Source organism: Diabrotica virgifera, chromosome 8 (genome assembly GCF_917563875.1).
Source record: "Diabrotica virgifera virgifera chromosome 8, PGI_DIABVI_V3a".
Taxonomy (NCBI): Eukaryota; Metazoa; Arthropoda; class Insecta; order Coleoptera; family Chrysomelidae; genus Diabrotica; species Diabrotica virgifera.
This window is the reverse complement of record NC_065450.1, coordinates 143,214,096-143,237,970: the sequence shown is the minus strand read 5'-3', so window position 1 is coordinate 143,237,970 and position 23,875 is coordinate 143,214,096. Positions and strand designations below refer to the sequence as shown.

At 33.0% G+C, this 23,875-nt stretch overlaps 1 protein-coding gene across 2 annotated transcripts in view; it reads left to right on the top strand.

The window, feature by feature from the left end:
- Window positions 1-23,875, top strand: part of LOC114334142 (uncharacterized) — a 148,176-nt gene that overhangs the window by 105,277 nt on the left and 19,024 nt on the right. For both annotated transcript variants that reach the window (XM_050659942.1, XM_050659941.1), the window contains exons 9-11: window positions 6,496-6,821; window positions 17,265-17,424; window positions 18,123-18,487. In XM_050659942.1, coding sequence (XP_050515899.1) covers window positions 6,496-6,821; window positions 17,265-17,424; window positions 18,123-18,487 — 851 coding nt within the window. The remainder of the gene's footprint in view (window positions 1-6,495; window positions 6,822-17,264; window positions 17,425-18,122; window positions 18,488-23,875) is intronic.

Here is a 23,875-nt window from a genome sequence, read left to right as displayed (position 1 = left end):
TATAGCACTCACGCCGCTCGTGATATAAACATCGCGTGCGTTCGCAAAAAGCATACATCACGAACTGTTTCATAAACAACTATTCTATCTTTTCCAATAATAAAAAAACTACAGCAATCACTCATTATAGATATTTATTTTCCCAGTACCTATCCCATACGTAGACCATTTTTAAATAGACAAAATTAATTATCGTTTTTCGTTTATTATAAATTAATAAATGAAAATAGTTTCTGCCCTTGTGGGATCGGTACTCACCGGAGGGGCTGCAGACGTTCGGATACAATTAGCGTCTCTTTGCAAAGACAATGACGTCGACTTTGCAAAGTAAAAAGACGCTTACTCAACACACACACTACACATGACACTAGGTATCTAACTGCAAAAATTCACCGTACCTACCATTCCACTGGCCACTAGTTGTCGAGGCATTAGCTAAATAAAAAAAATATCCTTAACTTTCGCGTTGTCATGGTGATGACATGTGAGCAATAAATTACAACAAAATTTTGACAGTTTTGTGGTTTAAAAGAAGTTTGAATTTTTACATGTCAAAGTTCTAAAAATCGTAGAATAGAGATATATTTCAGTGACGGAGAGTTGCAGTTTTTGTATTTGTTTATCTTAGATAAAATATTGTATGAAACTGTGCGTGAAATACTTTTTGCGCATTTACGCGATGTATAGCACTCGCGCCGCTCGTGATCTAAACATCGCGTGCGTTCTCAAAAAGCACACATTACGAACTATTTCATAAATAACTATTCTATCTTTCCCAATAATAAAAAGACTACAGCAATCACTCATTATATACCCCATTCCACGAATATACGTCTGTTTTGTAAATTGCAAATTACATTGTTGTTTATTGGAGTAATTATTAGAGCAAAATACTTTCGTACTTCTTATGCTGCACACTAAAATATTCGTTGTCGCGATAATCCAAAACAGACGTATATTCGTGGAATACACCATAGATATTTATTTTCCCAGTACCTACCCCTTACGTAGACCATTTTTAAGAGGATGGGTACGTATTTTTGGCTGAAATGCTATTCAAATATGGATTTATTTTTTTCGAATCCTGAGATAATAGTCGAGGAAATGAAGCGGAAAAAATGGCAAAACCTCGCAATTTTTTCGTCCAGCATCGATTTGTACAAAAATTTGAAATTAGGCTCATTACACCCTCTAGTTCATTTTCTATATTGAGCCGTTGTACGCTTTTGGTTTTTTAAGGGTGAAAATTACCCCTAATTGTAAAAAATTATAAAATAACATTTTAAACTTTAATATTGTCAACATTTAGTTCTTATTAGTTACATAATGATTTTTTTATACTTTAAGATATACTATTATCATATTTCAACCCTTAATAACATTACAGTTTTTATAAGTAGATATTTTAATAGATCTATACAGAAAAAAAGTAGAAGTAAAGAATTACAAATACAAATACAAATAGTTTTTTAGTCATCTTCCAGTATACGAACCGGTTCTGTGGTACTATACATACATTGAAAATTATCCATAAGAGGACTATTCGAATTTTTCGAAAAAAAAAAATTGTTTTATAAACATAGCTCTCTCATTTTTGGCGATAAAAAGTTTTTTCAAAAATAACTTTATAGGATTTTAAAATAGTTATAAGACTGTGTAAACTAAACTCCCTAAGATCCCTTAATTTTTAATTAGGGTGGGTTTAAAATGCTTGAATAAGGGGGTGTTTGCTCGTAAATAGAGGTTTTAAATAGCTATATCGTGATAACTGTTCACTGTAATAAAAATCTATGCACAAAGGAATTTTAGTTATTAAAAAAGCTACAATTTAGTTGTATATCATTTTTTCGTATCTCCAGTATTTTCGGATATATTTTTAAGTAAAAGGTGAAAAATGGGAAATTGCGAAAAAATAATTTTACTTTAAACTCCAATTTTTCTAAAATTAGGCCTTTTAAATAGGTCAAACTTCTTGGGTGTATTGATAATACAAATATAAAAGGAATTACGGAAAGGTTAAGACCAATTTTTAATTAGGAGGGTAGTTAGGGGGTTGTTTTCACTGATTTTTTTCATAGAGAAAAGCAGGTACCGACTTTTTTTGATCATAGTCGCTTAATTTTCAGGCTACAAACTTTATATTATTATTTTTTGAAAGGACTAACTGTATAATATATAACTTTAAAATGTATAATATATGTCTGAATTGCCAATATAAATGAGTGAGATTAAATAAATTATTAGAAGAATCTTTTTGCTTACCAACAACTCTTTTGTTTATTTTAGTAATATTTTGTATTTTGACAACGGCACCCGATTTGGGCGTCGAAACGTTAATAAAATTATTTTTTTCATTTTAATTGTGGCTTATTTCCCATATAAATAATTAATCATTTTGACTAACTGTATACTTAAAAAAATATTATTTAAGTTTTCCTCGAAAAATGCAAAGTTTTTCCGTTATTTGGCTTTGAATATTTCAAATTATGCATTTGACTAGTGATGAGCGAGACTGGTCTTGGTCTTGCGGTCTTGGTCTTGGTCTTGCAGCAAAACCAAGACCAAGACCGCCTTTTGGTTGCAAGACCAAGACCAAGCTTGCAAGAACAAGACCAAGACCAAGACCGAACCTTGCAAGACCACGCAAGACCAAGACCAACCTGCAAGACTCTTGCACTTTTTTGAGAAAAATTGGTTTTTATTATTTAACTTTATTTTTTTTGTTTAATAATATATACTGACATTATAAGAAACCTTAAACAATATCGACTTTTTAAAATACATAATATTTTGGTTATATTTTTAAGTCGTTTTGATTAAGTCAAACGGTTTGCATTTTCTCAACTTTCAAAGCGTCCAGAAGGCAAGTTTTCAAACGGCGACAGTTCAAGAACAATTGAAATTACTTGTAAGACAAGAAAATATAATTATAGATAGGGTAATCCATTAAAAAAAATGCAATTAAAAACGGTTTTTATGTAACAGTAGTTTTCGCTTTTTTGTCTAATAAAAATACTGACACGTATTTAAATTCTTTTCGCATAATCGAGGAAAAATGTAGGTCGTTAAATTTAAAATGAATACAAAAAATATCATAATATATTTTGAAAAGGGATTCACAATGCTGTGAAAGCATTGTGGCCTGAATAAAAAATAACTGGTTGTCGATTGTAATGTGTCAAGCTTGGTATCGCAAAATCCAAAGCTTAGGTTCAGTTTCTGAATATAATGACAAAAATTCCGATACTGGCAAATTTTTAAAATTATTTTTTGGATTAATTTTTTACAATCAACGAAAGTTGGAAGTTGAATTATTTGTGAAAATCCCGGATGACAAACGTGTAAAGAATTTTACTGATTTCATAGTTGAAAACTATTTGGAAGAATCTAGGTTTTCCCCAGAAAGGGCCAGTAGTACAAATAGTATGTGCCGCACTTGAAATGCATGCGCATCATTTCAGTGTGTTTTAAATTCTAGTTTTTACTACCCACATCCGAATATTTTCAACTTTTTAAATGTCATAATGGGTATTCAATCCAAAAATATGTGAAAATAAAAAGTGCGAATAACTCGTGTTACGAGAGCAATGTAGTTTAAATAAAATTAAAGAACTGCAAGATAACAAATTACAGAATTAAGCGTTTATAACTCCCCATTAGGTTTAGTTATTATGTTATGGTATTAGGTCTATAAATAGGTATGGTAAATATGTACGTATTTACTAAAAAGTATGTTTTAGTTAGTTTATAAAAAAGTTAATTTTGTTAAATAATGATTAAATAGAGTAAAAAATATTTGATTTTTGTGTTCTCTTAAAAAAATTTAATTTATGTTCTTAAATTTGACCCTCGTAGGATAAATACTGCAGTGTTCGAGTGAAAGGAGCAGATCATTATCTGTTAACAACTATAAACCGTTTATCCCTTTTCGTAAAATCCGTGAATTGAAGGTCCCCGACCATTTGTGGCACCTTTAATAAGCTCTTTTTCTTTAACATTTTATTAAAATACAGGGGCAATAAACAATAATCCAGACTCAAGACGTGGTCTGAAGGCAGGCGGCAGGTATCGACAGCATGCAAAACACAACGTGACACAACCGAAGGCCGGCAATTGCAACAAAGGTTGTAAATGCAGGTTTTTCCTACTGATAAACATTACCATTATAAAAATATACTCTAATCTCTTTATATAGAGAGAAGTAATTAGGTCATTAGGTGAATGTATAATGTTAAAATTGGTATCCGTTTGAAACTACATTCTACATTCTGTTAAAATTTTAAAGCAAAAAATATAGTTTCATTCTTCACATCTTTATTTATTTCAATGTACATTTTATTCGAAATTGTTTGGTTCAAATTATTACTACCAAAAAAGCAAGACCAGCAAGACTCTTGCAGCAAGACCAAGACCAAGAACAAGACCGGCTAGTGCAAGACCAAGACCAAGACCAAGACTGCCTTTTAGTTGCAAGACCAAGACCAAGACCAGGCTTGCAAGAACAAGACCAAGACCAAGACTAGCCTGGTCTTGGTCTTGTTCTTGTTTTGCTCATCACTACATTTAACGAAAAAAGCTAACTTTTAACATGTTGTATCTAGATTTGTATTGGTCTTAAAGATATTACAGAAAAAGAATTTGGTTTGTGTTACTAAAATATACAATTTACGTATCTATAGTTTTTTTGAGTAAATGCAGATAGTTCGAGGTATTCTCAAAAAACCCTCTAAAAAAGTCGATTTTTTCGTCGAAGAACTGTTACTTTCAAGCGCGAATAACTCGAAAAATATTAGTTTTATGAAGAAAATGTAAAAAATGTTTTTTTCTTAGAATTAATTTATACATCGATTTACATGGTTAAAATGTAATCAAAAATTCCCGCCCCCGAGATGGGGTGGCAACCACCCCCAAGGTTTTAGCGTACAGCGGCATGATATAGAAAATGATCCTTGGAATATTCTCTACCTCCTGTGAAAATTTCAAGTAAATCCATGCTGGACGAAAAAATTGCGAGCCTAAATGCTTCATTTCCTTGACTAAGTATTTTTGAAAATTTTAAACGCATAATGAAAGATTACGTTATTGGCGAGGGCCGAAAGTCCCTGAGAACTTCTATAATGTCTATTTTAATAAGTTACAGGGGTAAAAAACTAAGAGAAAATTTAGTGTGATATTTAATTTAAAATACCTAATTTAAAATAAACTTTTTATTTATTCTAAGGGACTTTCAGCCCTCGGTAATAATATAGTCTTTCATTCTGCAGTTAAATTTTTCAAAAATATTTATTGGTTTTTTCAGTATTCGAAAAAAATGAACCCAATGTCCGTGGTAATATCCCCAAATCTGTCTTTGTCATACAAAACACTCATTCGAATAGAATATTGTCAGCGTACTGTCAGTCAGACAGTGACAATCAGTGACAATTTTAAATATTTGACATGGCATCGGGAATATTTTGAGTTGTTGATTAAATAATATTGATATATGGTATATTTGATAAATAATTGATTTAAGACGTGAACTAAATAAAAAGTTATTTATTGTGTATTATTTGTGGAAGATCCAAGCAAACAATACATCAGGATAATATATTCTGTGATCCAAGTATTTTGTTGTTAAAGATGATAAAAATTGTAAATGTTCCATAGTAACAATATATTATTAAAAAACACTTTAACACTTTTCCTCTTTTCTCGATTGAGTATTCGTTTTTGTTGTACATATAAATTATTACAATCACTGAATACATAGTTAGTGAAAAAATTATCAGTAGTAATTGCACAAGAGTTCTAAAATTCTATATTAATTTTAGAGATCGAGTGCAATTTGTTGCGATTATTTCATGAATAAAGCTGATCAAAACCAAAATTTTATTGTAATTTATTAATGTAAGTACGAATTAGTACAATTAAACCCACAGTTGTTATAAATATTTGACGGTAGAAAGTCATCACTTTTATAATTTTTAAAACATTAATTGCCATTAATGTCACTGAATATATTTTTTCATAGCAACGAAGGGCATCTGACGTAATATACTTGACGACGGGAAATTATCAAAATTATCGATTTAATTTTGATCTATGAATGAAATAATCACATTTATTAACTGAAATAATAATTTGCAATTATAAAAATAAAAGTTATCCAAGAACATTCAAAAGCCATCTCTTTAAATTAATGATGACATTTTCAAGTTGAATGACATTCTATAATAATATAGTAATGTTTACATAATATTCATACTAGTGTGAATTTTACTACACGTAATTTGCCGTGTAAAGACCGCAAAAGTAGGGATGCCCGTAAAATATTTGCGAATTATATACCGATAGCCTTAAATAGACAAAATTAATGATCCAAAAAAATTGTCCCCCTTCATTTCGGTTAACCGAAACGCTACTCTATCACCTATAATTTACAAGTATATAAATATGAAAAATATTATTCTGTAATTTATTTTAGACATCATATAGCGTTCCGTTATTTTACAGATACTACCTTCAAGGAATCGTAAGCATAGCACCAAATTTAAATACGTTTCAGTGTAATTACCAAACGAACGCTTTATATACTAGTGTCCCATTCTACTACTCCTTTATAAAGAGAGAAATGACTAAGAATCACTTAGAGGACTGCATACTTCCAGCATATCCAAAAAATGGGAAATGGTTCCTCGAAGATGGCGTAGAAAAAAGGCCTGGTGATGTTGTATTGTCCAGCACTATCTTACGATTTTCATGTAATGTGCGGTTTATATTGTCCACGGTCTCACCATATTATGACTGTGAAAGTTATTACAATCATCCCACCTGTCTCAGTAAGTACCAAAGGTTGAAAAACAGATTTCATTCAAGATGTAAAATTATAGTGTTATGTTTATACACACACCCAAACTTATATCTGATATCATCTTATATCTGATATATCTGGGATCATCTGATATTTCTTACTATTTCGGGAGAACTTAAAAAAATAAACACACGAAGTCAAACAATATTTATTTTAAAGCAAATTAATAACAAATACATAACAATTAAAACAATAAAGTATTTAACAAACAAATTGAAAGTAGTTGTTTTAAAGTCAATAGCATAAAAAATTTCAATATAAAACGAATAATGTTTAAATTGTTTTTATTTTTTTTTTTTGTATTTTGTGGTAGTCAGTGTTATCACCTCTAGTCCGTAATTATGCAAGCTTTAGTTTGTGTGGGCATGCTCCTAATCAAATTATCAACATTTTCATGTGATATGTTGCTTCATCCTTTAAGAGCAGCTTGCACTAGCCGTGCGGTGTTTTGTGGATTATCCCGGCGAGCTCTAATTTTTCTTTTAATTATATCCCACAAATACTCTATTGGGACCGTGCAAGTTCGGCAAAGCGACCCCTATTTCTACGCTCTATACTAAAATTCGCACTTTTAATTATATTGGCCAATTATATTAGTCCTGGTTACTGGATAATTGTCAAGGCCATAGTCCAAAAAAATAATAAGAAGAAAAAATAAGATTCAGGTTATGTTATGAAAACGTCAACAATTGTATGTAGTAAATAAAATTAGTTATTAAAATTCAGTACTGCAAGCAAAATAAAATTAATTAAATTTACCTTTATATAATAATTGCATATCATATCAATATTGTGGAGCAATATATAATTTTTCTGCTTCATTGACAGAAGGTATGAAATATACGTCAATTTGACAATTTCAATTGACAATATGAATTATTTAAGATAGTTGCAATATTTCTCCGCGACTCGCACAGGGTCGTTTCTCGTTTCCCCTTCCAAGTACTTGCACACCGCGAATAGGACTAAGCTCGGGTGAGCAAGCAGGCCACTCCAAACAAGAGATACCTTCTGCCACAGAATAACTAGCACACAGAAGCGAATCTTACTGTCGTTTCCATTGATTTTGTGGGGACCGAAATATTTGACCTTGTGCACCAGTTACAGAATAGAACTTGATGTTCTAAGGAATAGACCATTCCAAATAATGTGATATTTTTGACAAGTGCTTAATAATTAAATATGAAATATAAAATTTTACTATAAAATATAAATGAACTATGAAATAAAACATATATAAATATAAAATTTAACTAAAAACAACTGTCATTGTCAGTCGCAAAGGTGAGGTTGCACCAGTTACGTGACGCATGAGCATGAAATTTATGTTACCGTTTTCGGCCTGAGTTTCGCTCCTGTATGGTTAGTTATTCTGTGCTTCTGCTTTAATGATGCCTGTAGTCACTCTAATGGTATGTAGAGTAGAGTCCATCGAAAAAGGCGAAAATTTTTTTTTTGCGATGGAAAAGTAATACCTCACAAAAGTTGCCCAATCAACTGTTAAGTATTTTGGTAAAATTTTTTCGAAATTGGAAAATATCTTCTACCCCCCCCCCCCCAGACAGTTAAAAATTGTGAAAAAATGTTAACAGACGAAACAAATTTTTATTTCGAAACGAAAATGTAATAGCTCACAAAAGTTACCTAACACACTATTTAGTATTTTAGTAAAATTGCGTTGAAATAAAAAAATATTTTCTGCCCCCCACGGCAACTGAAAATTAGAAAAAATACATTAATATGCGAATTTCTTTTGTAAGGGAAATGTAATACCTTATAGAACTTAAATAAATAAATTCGGTTTAAATTGGAAAATATTTTCTGGTTTCACCAAAATTCACCAAAGGCAATTAAAAATTTTACTTAAAGGAAAGTATACTAAAACATTCTTTTTATAACAAAATAGCCTAACTTATCCGTCTCCATGACGTCACCCAAGTTTTTAATACTAAAATAAATATAAAGCAAAGTACAAAATTAGGTATATAAATATTACAAAAAAATATGGTAAAAGCATTCTATTCGAAGATGTTTTCCGATTTAGCATTAAAGTGAGGCATAGTTTTTCTGGAATCAATTCGAATTTTTATAAATCTATCCCTCGAATACGCTCCACAAACTGATAGAGAAGCTTGTGTCACAAGCTTGACACATCGTTCTATTGTTTGTGGCAGTGATACTTCTCAATCTCAATGTTAAAAGGTCCTAAGTTAGGATTCTTAATAAAATCTCGCAGATTTTCACTCGAAAATCTAGAGAATATGAATATAGGTGGTTCTGTAAGGTGATATTCTTGTTAGTTAATTAACTCAAAGTAGTCGTTTGAATCAAAATTTTTATAGGAGAAAGTTTGAAGACCCTCACGTTTTTTGATTTGGTCACTGGCAAACTTCTTTTGATGTCCAAGGGGTAGATCATTTGAATGTCGCAGACATACAAACCACTGAAGCGGTTTTTAAAGATGTTCTCCTAACAGCCGTATTACATCACCCTTAACGTCAGTATTTACGACTGTTTCGTCACATGCAATAGCTGGATTTGATACTTTCTGATATAGCAGACAGCGGATACACATATCCGAAATATTTGCACCCTGGCTCATGCACAAATGTTATGTGTTCTTCCACGATCGGTTGACCATAAAACTTGGTACTGTTTTTTACTTGAGCTAAAGTTTTGTCTTTGCGTCGGTAATTTTCTTCTTTTACCGTTGTTCTCTCTGATTATATTTGTTTTTGTTTTCCCTATTAATCGAGCTTATCACCATTTTTCTGGGACCTCTTTGATTTAATAGAAATTCGCACTCATCCAGAGGCACTTTTTGAGATTTGCTACAAAGACAATTAATCAGAGTGTCACATTTGCATGGTGCAAGATCGAAAGGTGTAGTTTTACTTTTGTTCTTAAAGCATTGAATTTTATTTTTGTAAAATTCACTGTTTTGCTTGTTCTTAAATGGTTTCATAAGTTTCATATTTATATTTGTAATGATAGGCTTTTAAAAGCTGAATAATTCTTGTATGTGAAATTATTGGAATTAGAGCCTTTTTCCATACTTACTCCAATTTAATTGCAACCTGTTCGGCAATACCAGAAAATTCTGGCTCTTTCTTGCTGAGTTTTTTATCCTCTTGCAACCACAAAACTTCATCGCTTGTTTGTATTTCGGTAAAACTTTTTCAGGTATATTTGGTGGTTGCCCAAAAATGGGGCGGTCCACAGCACATCTTGATTTTATTCCCCATGATCCTGGTTTATCTATTTTAAAAATCTTTAATTTACAAACAACAATAATAACAAAGTAACGCACCGCACCAAACATAAGCCAAAATTACACGCACGGACTCACGAAGCGGGACATTTCAAAGGGGCTGGGGAGACTGAAAAACAAATAAAACTTTAAATATCGTTTAAATTTGTAATTGACAACATTTTTAGTTTTCTTTAATTGATCTTAGATCGACTTAGCTCATATTTTATTCCAAATAATATAAATTGAAATTTCCATAAAAATCAGATATTTAATAAAATTCAAGGTCGTTGGGGGGGGGGGGGCAGAAAATTCGCTCAGAAAAAAAAAATAAAAATACTAATAGGCTGAAAAATAACACTAGCAACTTTTTCACGCTATTAGATATAACATTTCCAACTTTTATTTTTTCGATCTATTATCATGCAATAAAATTAAATTTTCTCCTGTTGCACCTCTCCAGAGCCTGATTACTGTGAGCAGTTAAAGTTGATTGGATGAAAATTAATCTGACAGTTTTCGTTCTTGCTTTTGTCTGCCTCAACCTCTAAGAACACGATTTCGTGGGTCATCTGATTTTACACAAATCCTGACTTTTTTGAAAATAGCACATTTTGTCAATTCCCAATGTTCCAGTTTTGGTGGTGAAGACACCATTAGGCAATCAATCTTGTGCTGCCTGGAAAACTCGGGAACCCATAACTGTCTCCTGCTGTATACTTCTTGGTACGAACTCTTCTTCTTAGCGTTTCAACTGAAATAGTTACACCTGTAGCTTCCAAAAGCTGCCTTTGGAGCTGCAGGTGAGAAATGGTTGGGTGTCTTCCAGCTGCTTGGACAATTAAACGATCTTGGAGAGCCGTTATTACTTTTGGCGACTTTCCCTTGCTGTATTTTTGAGCTTTCCTAATCCCTGTTACCTAGCATAGGTTTTGGACAGAACGCCCTGTATTACGCCTAGCTCTACAGCTATGTCCCTCTGAGAACATTACTTTCTCCACAAGACCAATAATCTTTCCTCGTTGTAAGTTCTATAACCCCACATTAGGCATATTTTCGTTTTTGGACGCAAAAGTTAGTTTATTTATTTTCGTTCAATTTGCAACTCAAGCAAATAATCTATACCGTACCGAGCTTTACTATCAGATTGTCTTACATATTTGTTTATTTTCAATAAAAACCTTTATTGTTCGCAACAATAACAAGTTTTTTCAACAAAAATAAAAATTATTTTGAAATACATGGTGATTCCATATAAGTTTGGGTGTGTGTATTACGGGATTGAGCCACAATCGTTGGTGTAATGAAAATTACACTTCTTAATTAATTACTGTTTGAAGTCTCGATTTCCTTTGCGGAAATCGTTCTCAAAATGAAAAGAAAATAAGTTTGAGATTTCCGGTAATATTTCATCACCTGATCTTTTAAGGTTATGTGCACTTTTTCCAAACAATTGAAATTATTATCTGGATCTTATGGAATCTAGCAAGCTGTGATTGAAATAGATTGTTTAAAATGATGTTACTGCGCTAGGGGTATCAAATTCTGACCGTCTTCGGGTTATAATTTTTGTTGTTTTTTTTTTTGTATAGGTAATCTGTGTCATAGATGAGACTGATAAAAAATTGAATTTAAAATTAAATTTCATTATCGAAGTTTTAAATTTAACAATAATCCTTAAATTAATATAATTTATTTAATTTAATTTTTGTTCATGTTGCGTTGTGTGTTGCATAAATATTGGGTATGAGATTCTTGATGCTCCGTTCTTCATTCGGCTACTATTAGTATGTTCTTGTTCTTGTTATTGACTTCTGCTATAGTATTGGTAACCAAATCCTGCTAAATTCTTCTAATAGGTTTGCTATCCATTTTTATTCGTTAAGAAGGATGAGCGCTGCTTCTTTGACTGTTCCCTTTTTCATGTCTTTTTCTTTCATAATTATTGGTGCATCTTTTCATTGTACTCTGTGCTCCTTGTCCCAGACATGTTTGCATATTCTGGGATATCTCTGATATTTTCTATTAGGTATTTAAAAAAAGGAAATATTAAATCTGAGATGATATCAAAACTGCATCGGCTACAAAAACGGAACGGCTATTATTTAAAATATAAGGAAACGAAGATTATAGAGCTTGAGATAAACCAGCACAAAACAAACTAAATGACGATAGAGTAGTGATGTTGAAAAGTAACTATTCGTTATAAAGTACTCGTTACTTACGAATACCGAAAGTAACGATTACTATACAGAGAGGCAAATCGTTACTTTTATTACTCTGATTACTTCGTTCCTTCGTACCCATCGTATTAGAGCGAGTAACGATTATTGTATCTACTTTGATTACTCTGATTACTTCGTACCAATCGTATCAGAGCGAGTAACGACTATTGTATCTACAACCAGTACACTTGATTACTTTCTATATAAAAAAAATACCAATCGTATCCCAACGAGTAACGGACGGGACCGGTATTTTACGAGTTTACGGGTGTGACGGAATACCTATACAAAATACCCACCTACTGAGAAATACGGTTCTTGATATGATCCTTCTTCTTCTTTAGGTGGCGTGTCTGTATTCAAACGTTGGCCGTCATCATGTTTACAATTTCTTGAAATCTCTCTCTATCGGCTGCTGCCCAAAATAATTCTTCTACTGTGCAGCCACACCATTGTCTAATATTACGCAGCCATGAAAGTTTCTTTCGACCAATCCATCTCTTTCCCTCCACTTTTCCTTGTATTATAAGGCGAAGCAGATGGTATTTAGGTCCTCTAATTATATGGCCGAAATATTCTGTTTTTCTCCTCTTTATGATGCTTATGAGCAGACGTTCTGAATTCAGCATTTGAAGAACATCTTCATTGAAAGTGTGCGAAACCCACGATATCTTTAGAATTCGTCGATAGCACCACAATTCGAATGCTTCTATTTTGTTTAGCATTGTGGTTTTTAACGTCCATGTCTCACAACCATACAATAGGATAGACCACACATAACATTTCAGCACCTTCTTTCGAATATTCATCGACAGGTTTCTGTTACACAAAACTGGTTTCCAGGTCATAAAAGCCTTCGATTGGTGATATTTCGATCCTAGTTATTATCTCTTCATCAGAGTCACAATTTACATTTAACCAGCTGCCAAGGTACTTGAAATAATTTACCCATTCTAACTCCTCTCCATCAAGAGAAAGCTGACTTTGATCTATATTAATCTTTCCAACTGCCATCCACTTTGTCTTTGAAATGTTGATTTTAAGGCCTGTCCGATAACTTGCTTCACTGACGAGATTTAGTAGTGTCTGAAGATCTTGTAAATTTTCAGCAAGAATGGCTGTATCGTCAGCGTATCTAATATTGTTGATTACTTCTCCGCCTAGCATTACTCCCTCTTGTCTGTCATTTAAAGCCTCCCTAAAGATTTCTTCAGAATTACCGATCGATATGATTACCGGTATTCAAATACAAAAGTAACAAAAGTAATCATAGTAATCAAAGTAACGAATATTGTGTGTAAATGATTACTTTATATAAAAGTAACGATTTATCCCTTAAACAGATCGGTGAAGGTCGTTGTTATATCGGAATACCTATACAAATTACCTACCTACTGAGAAATACGATTCTCGATATGATTACGGGTAATCAAATACAAAAGTAACAAAAGTAATCGTAGTAATCAAAGTAACGAATGCTGTAAATGATTACTTTATACAAAAGTAACGATTTGTAACGAATACTCGAAAGTAACTGTAATCAACATCACTACGATAGGGAAGGATGACACAACAACTCAGTAATATCTAATAACACAGAACTAACCATAAGTTAATTTTAAACAGTATCCACTCCAGTCAATGTGAGCAAGAACAGGTTATTACCTCCGAATTCTATTCTACTGCATGGATTTTAATGAAATTTTGGGAATAGCCTCTGCTAATCCCCTAATTCAAAGTCTACCCTATATACTATGGCGCTTATTATTTTGGAAGGCGCTTACCACCCCTTCAAAGGGGTGGAAAATTTTTTGGCAAAATCACCACGGAAGTTGCTAGAGAGAATTCTAATTCTAAGCAAAAACTGTTCTATAATTTTTTTGACAACTCAATACTTTTTTAGTTATTCGTGGTTGAAAATTGGTAATTTTCATGAAAAATTACACCTTTTCGGACGGTTTTTTGCATACGTTAAAAACTATGCATCTAACTAAAAAAACTGTATAAAACAATTTTGTAGCTGATATATAAACAAAGAGATTCGCTCCTTCATGAATCTTCTAGTTATAATGCAAAAAGAGATATGGTAGGTGAAAGGAGTTTGTTTTTTTGTGCATGCTCAAATCGGTGTACTTAACTTGAAATAACAGAGAAACGGTCGATTTTAGGTGTATAATGCCACCAATACCTTTTGTAATGGTTGAAAAACTCTTTAAAATGTTCAATATTAAATGTCGATAACATTACAACTAAGCGAGATATGCTGCAGAAAATAATTAATGACTAATCTATTTGAAGAAAAAATGAGAATTTTATTTAACCCCTCATCCACCAGAATTAAAATGCATATAGTTTTTCTTCTACAATACGTTTCATATAGTGATATCTCCACGTTAAAAGAATTAGACGGATTTAGAATGAAGGGTTTTTAAAAAAAAATAAGATCAAATTATAGAGCGCATTTTTAAATTTTCTTAAAAATCTTCCTTTTCTCCATGTAACTTGAAAATCATAAAAGAAACAGTAATGAAAAATAAAAACAAAATTTTTGTTTAAAAACCCTACATTTCTGTATGGTATGTTGTTTCGTATCTCTTATCATTTTCGAGTTACATGGAGAAAAAGAAGCTTTTTAAGAAAATTTAAAAATATAATTCGATCTTTTTTTTTTTAAAACCGTTCATTTTCAACCCGTCCAACTTTTTGAACATAAAAATAACACTATAATAAAAGGTATTGTAGAAGAAAAACGATGCATTTAAATTCTGATGGATGAGGGGTTAAATAGATTTAAATTTAAATAGGTTAAAATTTCTTAAAATTCATCAGTCACCCATTTTTTTCCAACCTATTTCGCTTAGTTTAAATGTAATTGACATCTAGTATTGCTCATTTTAAAGGTGTTTTCAAGCACTTCACAAGGTATCGGTAGCATTAGACACCTAAAGTCGACGGCTTCTCTATTATTTCAAGTTGAATACACCGATTTGAGCATCGAACAAAAAAAAACAAACTCTTTTCACCTACTATATCCCTTTTTGTGTTATAGCTAGAAGATTTTTGAAGGAACGAATATCTTTGTTGTTTTTACCTAATTTTGAAAAAATGTGAAAATTTTGAATTATCCACGTCCGTCTGTCCGTCCGTCTGTCTGTCTGTCGTCTGTGAACACAACTCCTCCATCATTACACTAGGTAGAATGACAAATGAGGTGTCAAATGAAAGCTTATAATCCAAGGATGGTACAAAGGTGGTTAATTTGACCTAGGCTATCTGTCCTTCTGTCCATACGACAGCAAATATAACTCTTCCGTCATTATACCAGGTAGAATGACAAATGAAGTGTGAAATGAAAGCTTATAATTCAAGGATGGTATTTAAGGTGATAAATTTGACCTAGGCAGTCTGTCCGTCTGTCCATCCTACCGCGAATATAACTCCTACGTCACTATACAAGGTACAATGACAAATGAGGTGTCAAATGAAAGCTCATAGTCCAAGGATGGTATTAAAGGTGAGAAATTTGACCTAGGCTGTCTGTCCGTCTGTCCGTTCGACCGCGAATATAACTCATCCGTCACTGTACCAGGTAGAATTACAAATGAGTTGTCAAATGAAAGCTTATAATACCAGGATGCTACCAAAAGTACGAAATTTGACCTAGGACTCCCGGATTTAGAAATACGACCAGAAGTACTGTTTTAAAGTGACTGGAATAGTACAACCGATATATTATTTGACGCACCTACGCAAGACTTCCGGTTTCATGACTGCCTGTCCGTCTGTCTGTGCGTCCGCTAATACAACTCCTCCGTTATTAATGCACATCGAATGACAAATGAGTTGTCGAATGAAAGCTTATAACCCAAGGATGGTATTATGGTATTAAAGACGAGAAATTTGACATTGGACTTCCGGTTTTAGAGTTGCAACAATGACTCAAAATTAGTAAAATCGTGTATCAATCGACGCAAAGTTAAACGAAGCGTTCAAATATCGACTTCCAGTTCTACTTTCAACTACTTTGGGTGAAAACCTAGGACATACGATGTCCAATTACTTGTTTTTTATAGGCTACAAAAATGTTTTATATAACCACGAATAACTCAAAAAGTATTGAGTTCTTAAAAAAATTATAGAATAGTTTTTACTTAGAATTAGGTTCTCTAGCGACTTCCGTGGTTAATTGACAAAAAAAAATTTCCACCCCCTTAAAAGGGTGGGAACCGCCCCCAAGATAAAGCGCCATAGTATATAGGGTAGACTTTATTTCTTGAGCTATTCCCGGAGCCAAATACCCTCATTGACTGCCCTAGTAGCTACTTGGGGTTAACGATAGGGAAAATCGGAAAAGAGAGAACGTAGGAAATAGTTCTAAAAGGCAAAAAACAGATGGAATGAATAGAAATCTGCTAAGAAGCAAGATACTCTAAGTAAGGGAACAAAGATCAACCTATAAAGACGTTAATAAGACCTGTTGTTACATATTGGACGGAAACAACTAAAAACAATATTGATAAACTTTCTCGATAAACAAGAAAGAAGAAGATAGCCTTCTGAAATTTAAAAGAAAAATAATACGAACAATACTGGGCCACAATGTAATAAGAGTGGGAGAAATAAGAATGAAAACAATATCCGAAATTGAAGAAGAATTATTAAAGAGAGAAAATATAGTGTTAATTTATACGTTTATAACGATTATTTCCATCTCCACTAGTTTCATCTCTTTTTGTTTCGCAATGTATTTTGTTTTCCATATTTTGTGCTATTTTTCCGGTTATTAGCACGCTCATCACTGTATATACACCTATTTAATGTAAATAAATTGAATCCTTGTGTACGTTACTCCACTAATAACTCTACGTGTTTGACGCTTTTTAAAAAAAAAATAAATTATTAAAAATAACACCATACTATTTTATTTTAATTTTAGGATTATGCCCTAAACCATCTTTACCGACTGGAACACAGATACTCTGTAAAAACTCCAAAGATCAATTTATAGACTGTACAGTTATTGCTGATGGTAGCAGCATAACGTTTACATGTCCAAACGGTTTTGTATCAGACAGAGGAACACCCACCAGTACAAGGTAAATATACTGCTGTCCAAAAAAAAATTTCTTTGAAGGCCAAAACACCTAGAAGGACAAATATTTTTTTAAATATTTATTTATGAAAGTATACATTTTACATCACAAACAAATTTGCAACGTTATTTTCATCAAAAGTTAATAATGAGTGGCTCCTTGATTTTCTATACACTAAATTACTCTATGGGGTATTAATCAAATTAAGTGGTATATATCACATTATGGAATGTAATCTTCTGTATCCAGATTCTTTTTATGGCTAACTATTCTAAATGGGAAATAAGCCACAATTTAACAAAAAAAAAATGATTTTATTATCGTTTCTTCTTTTGGCATAACATAGGTCATCTAAGTTTGCTGGAGGACGTGGCAATAGATTTATGTTTCGACCTACCATATCCAACATATATGTACCCAAACCTTTGAAGAATGTAGTATCGCCCAAATATTTTAATATGTTTGTCCTTTGTCGAGTGTGTGTTAAATTTTTTAATTTTAATGAAATATCTACGACCTTCTGGAATATCTTCCCCATTTTTTGACGAAATGCTCTGAGAGCAAAAGGACCTGGACAAGATTTAATAAACAACAAAAACACATGCACTTAGAAAATTGGAATATGCTACATATTGGAATTGTGCATATGTAGTTAATTGTTCTCACATTTAGATGTTCTTCTAAATAAAATCACGTTTTAGGTACTGCCGAAATGGAGTCTATGGGAATTCCGCACCTTCTTGTACAGACGTTAAACAAAATCCTGTGTACATTTCTACTATATTATACAAATCCAAAACAAAAATACAACAGACACCTACGACAGCAACTAGTAGTAGGATTGCCACACCAAAATCTGTAATTACATCCAGATTTCAGATTCCAGAGCCAATTCCTAGTCAAATTGATAACGATGGAAAAAAACTGATATGTGATTACACCAGAGGGATGGCATACAATGGCTCATATACAGAAGATGTTGAGCCTGGATTGTGCTCTCATTTAATTTACGACATGATTGACGTTAGTGAAAACGGAGAGTTGGATCTCAAGAAAAAAGGATCAAGTAAGTTATTACAATATGAAACTTTATCATAATAGCCAGAACAAAAATTACCTACATTGTCCTAAATTATCTCACATTGCCAATGATATCAAAACAAAATACAACATAATCGCGTTTCTTTCTATCTGTTTTGACAACTATGTGAAAACAACATTTACTGATGAAGAGATTATCATTCTCAAGCTACTAACAACAATATTGTTTATTGCAACACAACAGTATTGTTTAGCAGATGAACAACAGGGTTTTCTTATTGAAAAATCGTGTACAAATGCAATATTTGTCATGAAACAAATTACTGAAAAAATCACTAGAGTATGAGACTAGACTTTCTATGTCTGATTGACTCGAATGAAGAATTTGTCAGAGTAAGACTCAAAGATCTTCCGTATAACAGAGAAGTCCCCCTACATATCATAAAAAATATTAAAAACATCTACCAAAATAACAAAATGGAAGTCCGAATACAGAAACTATAGATATTGTCAGCGGAATAAGACAGGGGGACTCATTGAGTCCTATGCTATTTAATTCAATCATAGATGAAATAATCAAAAGCGTCAACAAAGGAAGAGAATAAAAAGTGGGAAACAAACAAGTAAAAATATTCTGTTACGCAGACGACGCAATATTAATACCTCAAGATGAAGTTAGTCTGCAGAGTTTAGTCCACAGATTTAACATAAAAGCAAAAGAATTCAATATGACAATGTCATCTCAGAAAACTAAAACAATAGTAATCAGTAATGAACCAATCAGATATAACTCAAAAGTATCAAAATAGTGCTTTTCAATGCAAAAAATTTTAGGAAACCATTCTCGTTAGAACTTTACCGCGCTGAGCAGATGGGACGTGAATTATAAATTGTAAAATTCCCTCATCTTCTTTAGTCTCAATATCCGTTATGGCTTGCAAATTTTAGAAATCTCGGAGGTGTAACCAGAGAAGGTTCCCATTGTTTTTATTCTGGTGGGATGTAGAGTAATATTTTAAGTATTATCTTATGTGCTATTGCATTGAAAACTTAGTCTTTTGCTAGCAGTTGTCGCTATGGCATCCCTGCCATTTCGTTCGTTGCAATTCGTAACTGCACGCCGGGTTTGTCCGAAACCGGTAGAGGTGCTTGCTGCACTCTCTGATTAAACTAGAATATAATGCGGCCGTAGTTTCGTGTTGTAACGAAATTGAAAATGGTTATTCAGTTTTGATTTACATGTTTACTCTGATTGGAGTATGAAGGGAACCATTCTCGTTGGAACTTTACCGCGCTGAGCAGATGGGACGTGAATTATAAATTGTAAAATTCCCTCATCTTCTTTTGTCTCAGCATCCGTTATGGCTTGCAAATTTTAGAAACCTCGGAGGTGTAATCGGAGAAGGTTCCCATTGTTTTCAGTCTGGTGGGATGTAGAGTAATATTTTAGTATTATTTTATATGCTATCACATTGAAAACTTAGTATTTTGCTAGCAGTTGCCGACACGGTATCCCTGCCATTTCGTTCGTTGCAATCCGTAACTGAACGCCGGGGTTTGTCCTTGTTGAGTCAGATAGAGCATCATATTATTTGCCTCCTGATGAGAGATTAATAAGTTTCGAAACCGGTAGGGGTGCTTGCTGCATTCTCTGATTGAACTAGAATATAATGCGGCTGTAGATTCGTGTTGTAACGAAATTGAAAATGATTATTCATTTTTGATATTTCAAAAACTTTTCAACCTCTAGTACTCTAATATCTATGTTTAATATCTGATCACCTTTCACAATTTTGGTTAGTTGTGTTACATGTCATTATCAAAAAAACAAAGTTATTAACATTAGTAAATTACTCCGAAAATACGGGTTTTTTGTAATTACCTCGGTGTAATTTTTTACGTAGTTTAATTTGGAAACTCCCAAAAATAAAAGAACCTGTTATAATCTACAACTTTATTTAAAACCATTTTTTCTCTAACATATAAGCAACATTTTATAGGCAAATATACTGTTTTCAATCTTCATGATTGTTAAAATAAACACAAAGCAAAATTAGCTGTACGACGTACGTCTTCACGGAATTTTGTATCAGCTTCCCCCAAATATCTTGTAAAATCTTCAATTAACTGCATTTTTTCAGTTTTTTTTCTCTGTTGACTGGCATATAGTTGTTATCCCACTCTGTAGCATGTACGCAGTAGGTCAGTGAGCGATAATACATTGTCGATATTTATTTGTAAATTGATAACTGGATTAATGATTTATGATATAATAATAATATGTAGTCTAATTTAAAATGAATTTGCTTCTTTCCAAAGAGAGTGTATACCTAGATGATTTCCTATGTTTTTGAAGTTATACTTCTTTACGATCGAGAGTGAAATTTTATAATGCCGGCGCATGCGCACACAGACAGTATGTAGTTCGTTGCTAATCTTTCAAGATATGTATGTATCAGCGCAGAGAGCCCAAATAAGTCATTATAAGGATATATTAGTGTTTTTAGTAAATGTAATATTTATTATAATTTTTGTGTCTTTGGATTTGTCCTCCTCGGGAATAAGATATTTTATAATAATAGTAAGTATATTTAAAGTATTTTTGTATAAGACTAAGTTTTTACTCTTGTCACATAAAACAACGTAATGTTACTCTACATCCCACCAGACTGAAAGCAATGGGAACCTTCTCTGGTTACTCCTCCGAGGCTTCTACAATTTGCAAGCCATACGGATGCTGAGACTAAGGAAGATGAGGGAATTTTACAATTTATAATTCACGTCCCATCTGCTTAGCGCGGTAAAGTTCCAACCAGAATGGTTCTCTTCGTACTCCAATCAGAGTAAACATGTAGGTAAATCAAAACATGTTTACTCTGATGGGAGTACGAAGGGAACCATTCTCGTTGGAACTTTACCGCGCTAAGCAGATGGGACGTGAATTATAAATTGTAAAATTCCCTCATCTTCCTTAGTCTCAGCATCCGTATGGCTTGCAAATTGTAGAAGCCTCGGAGGAGTAACCAGAGAAGGTTCCCATTGCTTTCAGTCTGGTGGGATGTAGAGTAACATTACGTTGTTTTATATGCCATTAGAGTGAAAACTTAGTCTTTTGCTAGCAGTTGCTGCTAGGGCATCTATGCCATTTCGTTCGTTGCAATCCGTGACTGCACGCCTTGGTTTGTTTTGGTTGGATCAGAGAGAGCAGAATATGTGCCTCCTGATGAGAGTCTAATAAGTTTCGAAACCGGTAGAGGTGCTTGCTGCACTCTCTGATTGGACTAGAATATGGTGCGGCTGTATTTTCGTTTTGCAACGAAATTAAAATGGTTATTCATTTTGGATTTTCCTACATGTTTACTCTGATTGGCGTACGAAGGGAACCATTCTCGTTGGAACTTTACCGCGCTGAGCAGACGGGACGTGAATTATAAATTGTGAAATTCCCTCATCTTCCTTAGTCTCAGCATCCGTATGGCTTGCAAATTGTAGAAGCCTCGCAGGTGTAACTAGAGAAGGTTCCCATTGCTTTCAGTCTGGTGGGATGTAGAGTAACATTACGTTGTTTTATATGCCAAGAGTGAAAACTTAGTCTTTTGCTAGAAGTTGCCGCTAGGGCATCTATGGCATTTCGTTCGTTGTAATCCGTGACTGCACGCCGGGGTTTGTTTTAGTTGGATTAGAGAGAGCAGCATATATGCCTCCTGATGAGAGACTAATAAGTTTTGAAACCGGTAGAGGTGCTTGCTGCACTCTCTGATTGGACTAGAATATGATGCAGCTGTATTTTCGTTTTGCAACTAAATTGAAAATGGTGAATCATTTTTGATTTATTTTTGTATACTTCACTTGTTCTATAAAATTTGTCAGTATGTATGAGAAATCTTGTAACCTGCGTGTGATCGGAGATCGAGAGGACCCGGGTTCAAATCCCGGACGATTCATATTCTCTTTTTTTTTAATTTTTGGTATCTTTTTAATAAAAAATTTTTAATAGTGGTAGCTAAGAAAGTTAGTTTAATATTTAAATAAAATACAAATAACCTGTTGAGTATATTAATTTCGTTGAAATCATAATAATAGAAGTATAACTTCTTACGTGCGTACAAAGTACACACACATTCTTTTTATGAACTCTTCCTATTTTTCTGGCACCTTCCAATATCTTGACACTCTCCAATTTTTGCTTGGGTCTTTACTAGACCCAAGGAAAGAAATCAAATGCAGAATTGAAGCAACTCTCAGAAAGTTTGTAAAAATAAAATAATTCTTCTGTAAGCACAATCTTAAAATTACGCGAAAGAATCAATGGCTTAAAGCATACTTATTGTATGTCCATTTTTTTCTATTATTGAGTTATGTACTGTACCCTGATGACCTCCTAAGAGTCTATCATCATGCAGAGACATTGCATTATCCTATTATATTATTTGGTGTGGTATAAATGACATTTCAAAACTGTTCGCTGTAATATGCTGCGCTACAAGAGCTTAAACATTCAAAATCGATATTCTCAAAAACTACATACACGGACATACAATAAGTTAGCGTGCTTTAAGACATTGGAATGATCAAATGCTATATTTGGTCAATGTTGTTACATAGCGCTCAGACCTGGACTCTAAAGGATGATCTAAATCATTCATTTAGAGGCGTTTGCAATATAGTTTTGCATATAAGAATGGTCCGAATACCCTGTAGAGTGATGAAGACAATCAACGAAGCTGTGTTAAATAGAGTAAAAGTGCCGTTCGTTAGTTACTGAAAATTATTAAAATAAGAACATTGTCATACCTAGGGCATGTTTTTAGAGTAGACCGATACAGAATCCTTAACTTTATCATGAGAGGTACAATGGGGGGTCAGATAGAAATTCGAAGGAAGCAGATGTCATGACTCATGGCTCACGAATATTTTCGATTGGACAAAGATATCGAATTATTCCGATTAGGTCAAGATTCGACAATGAGAAGATAGATGAATAAGAAAGAAGCAGATAAGTGAACGTGCCGTTAGGGAAGTATATTTTTTTCTTCTTCTTTTTGTGTGGACATGACTCTGTCTGTTTTTTCAATGTGCCTCCAGTAAGTAGTCATTCCATCGTTTTCGTGGTTTTCACACTGATCGTCCTCCTATTAGTAAACCGTATGTCGCATACACTACCTTGGCTGCATCCAGTAGTAGATCCTTTTAGTTGTTCCATATTTTTGAATTTTGTTCTAAAGCATTATAATAATTAAAATGTAAAATGCAACAAAAGAATAGCTTTAAAATCATATTTAATTTTTACTCATTAAAGATATAATAATTATATAAAAGAAAGTAGAAAGTAGATCTAGAAAATTAGTCTCTATTGAGTAACTCACATCTTTTTAAAACCGGATTATATCCATATCAAAGATAATAAGCAGTA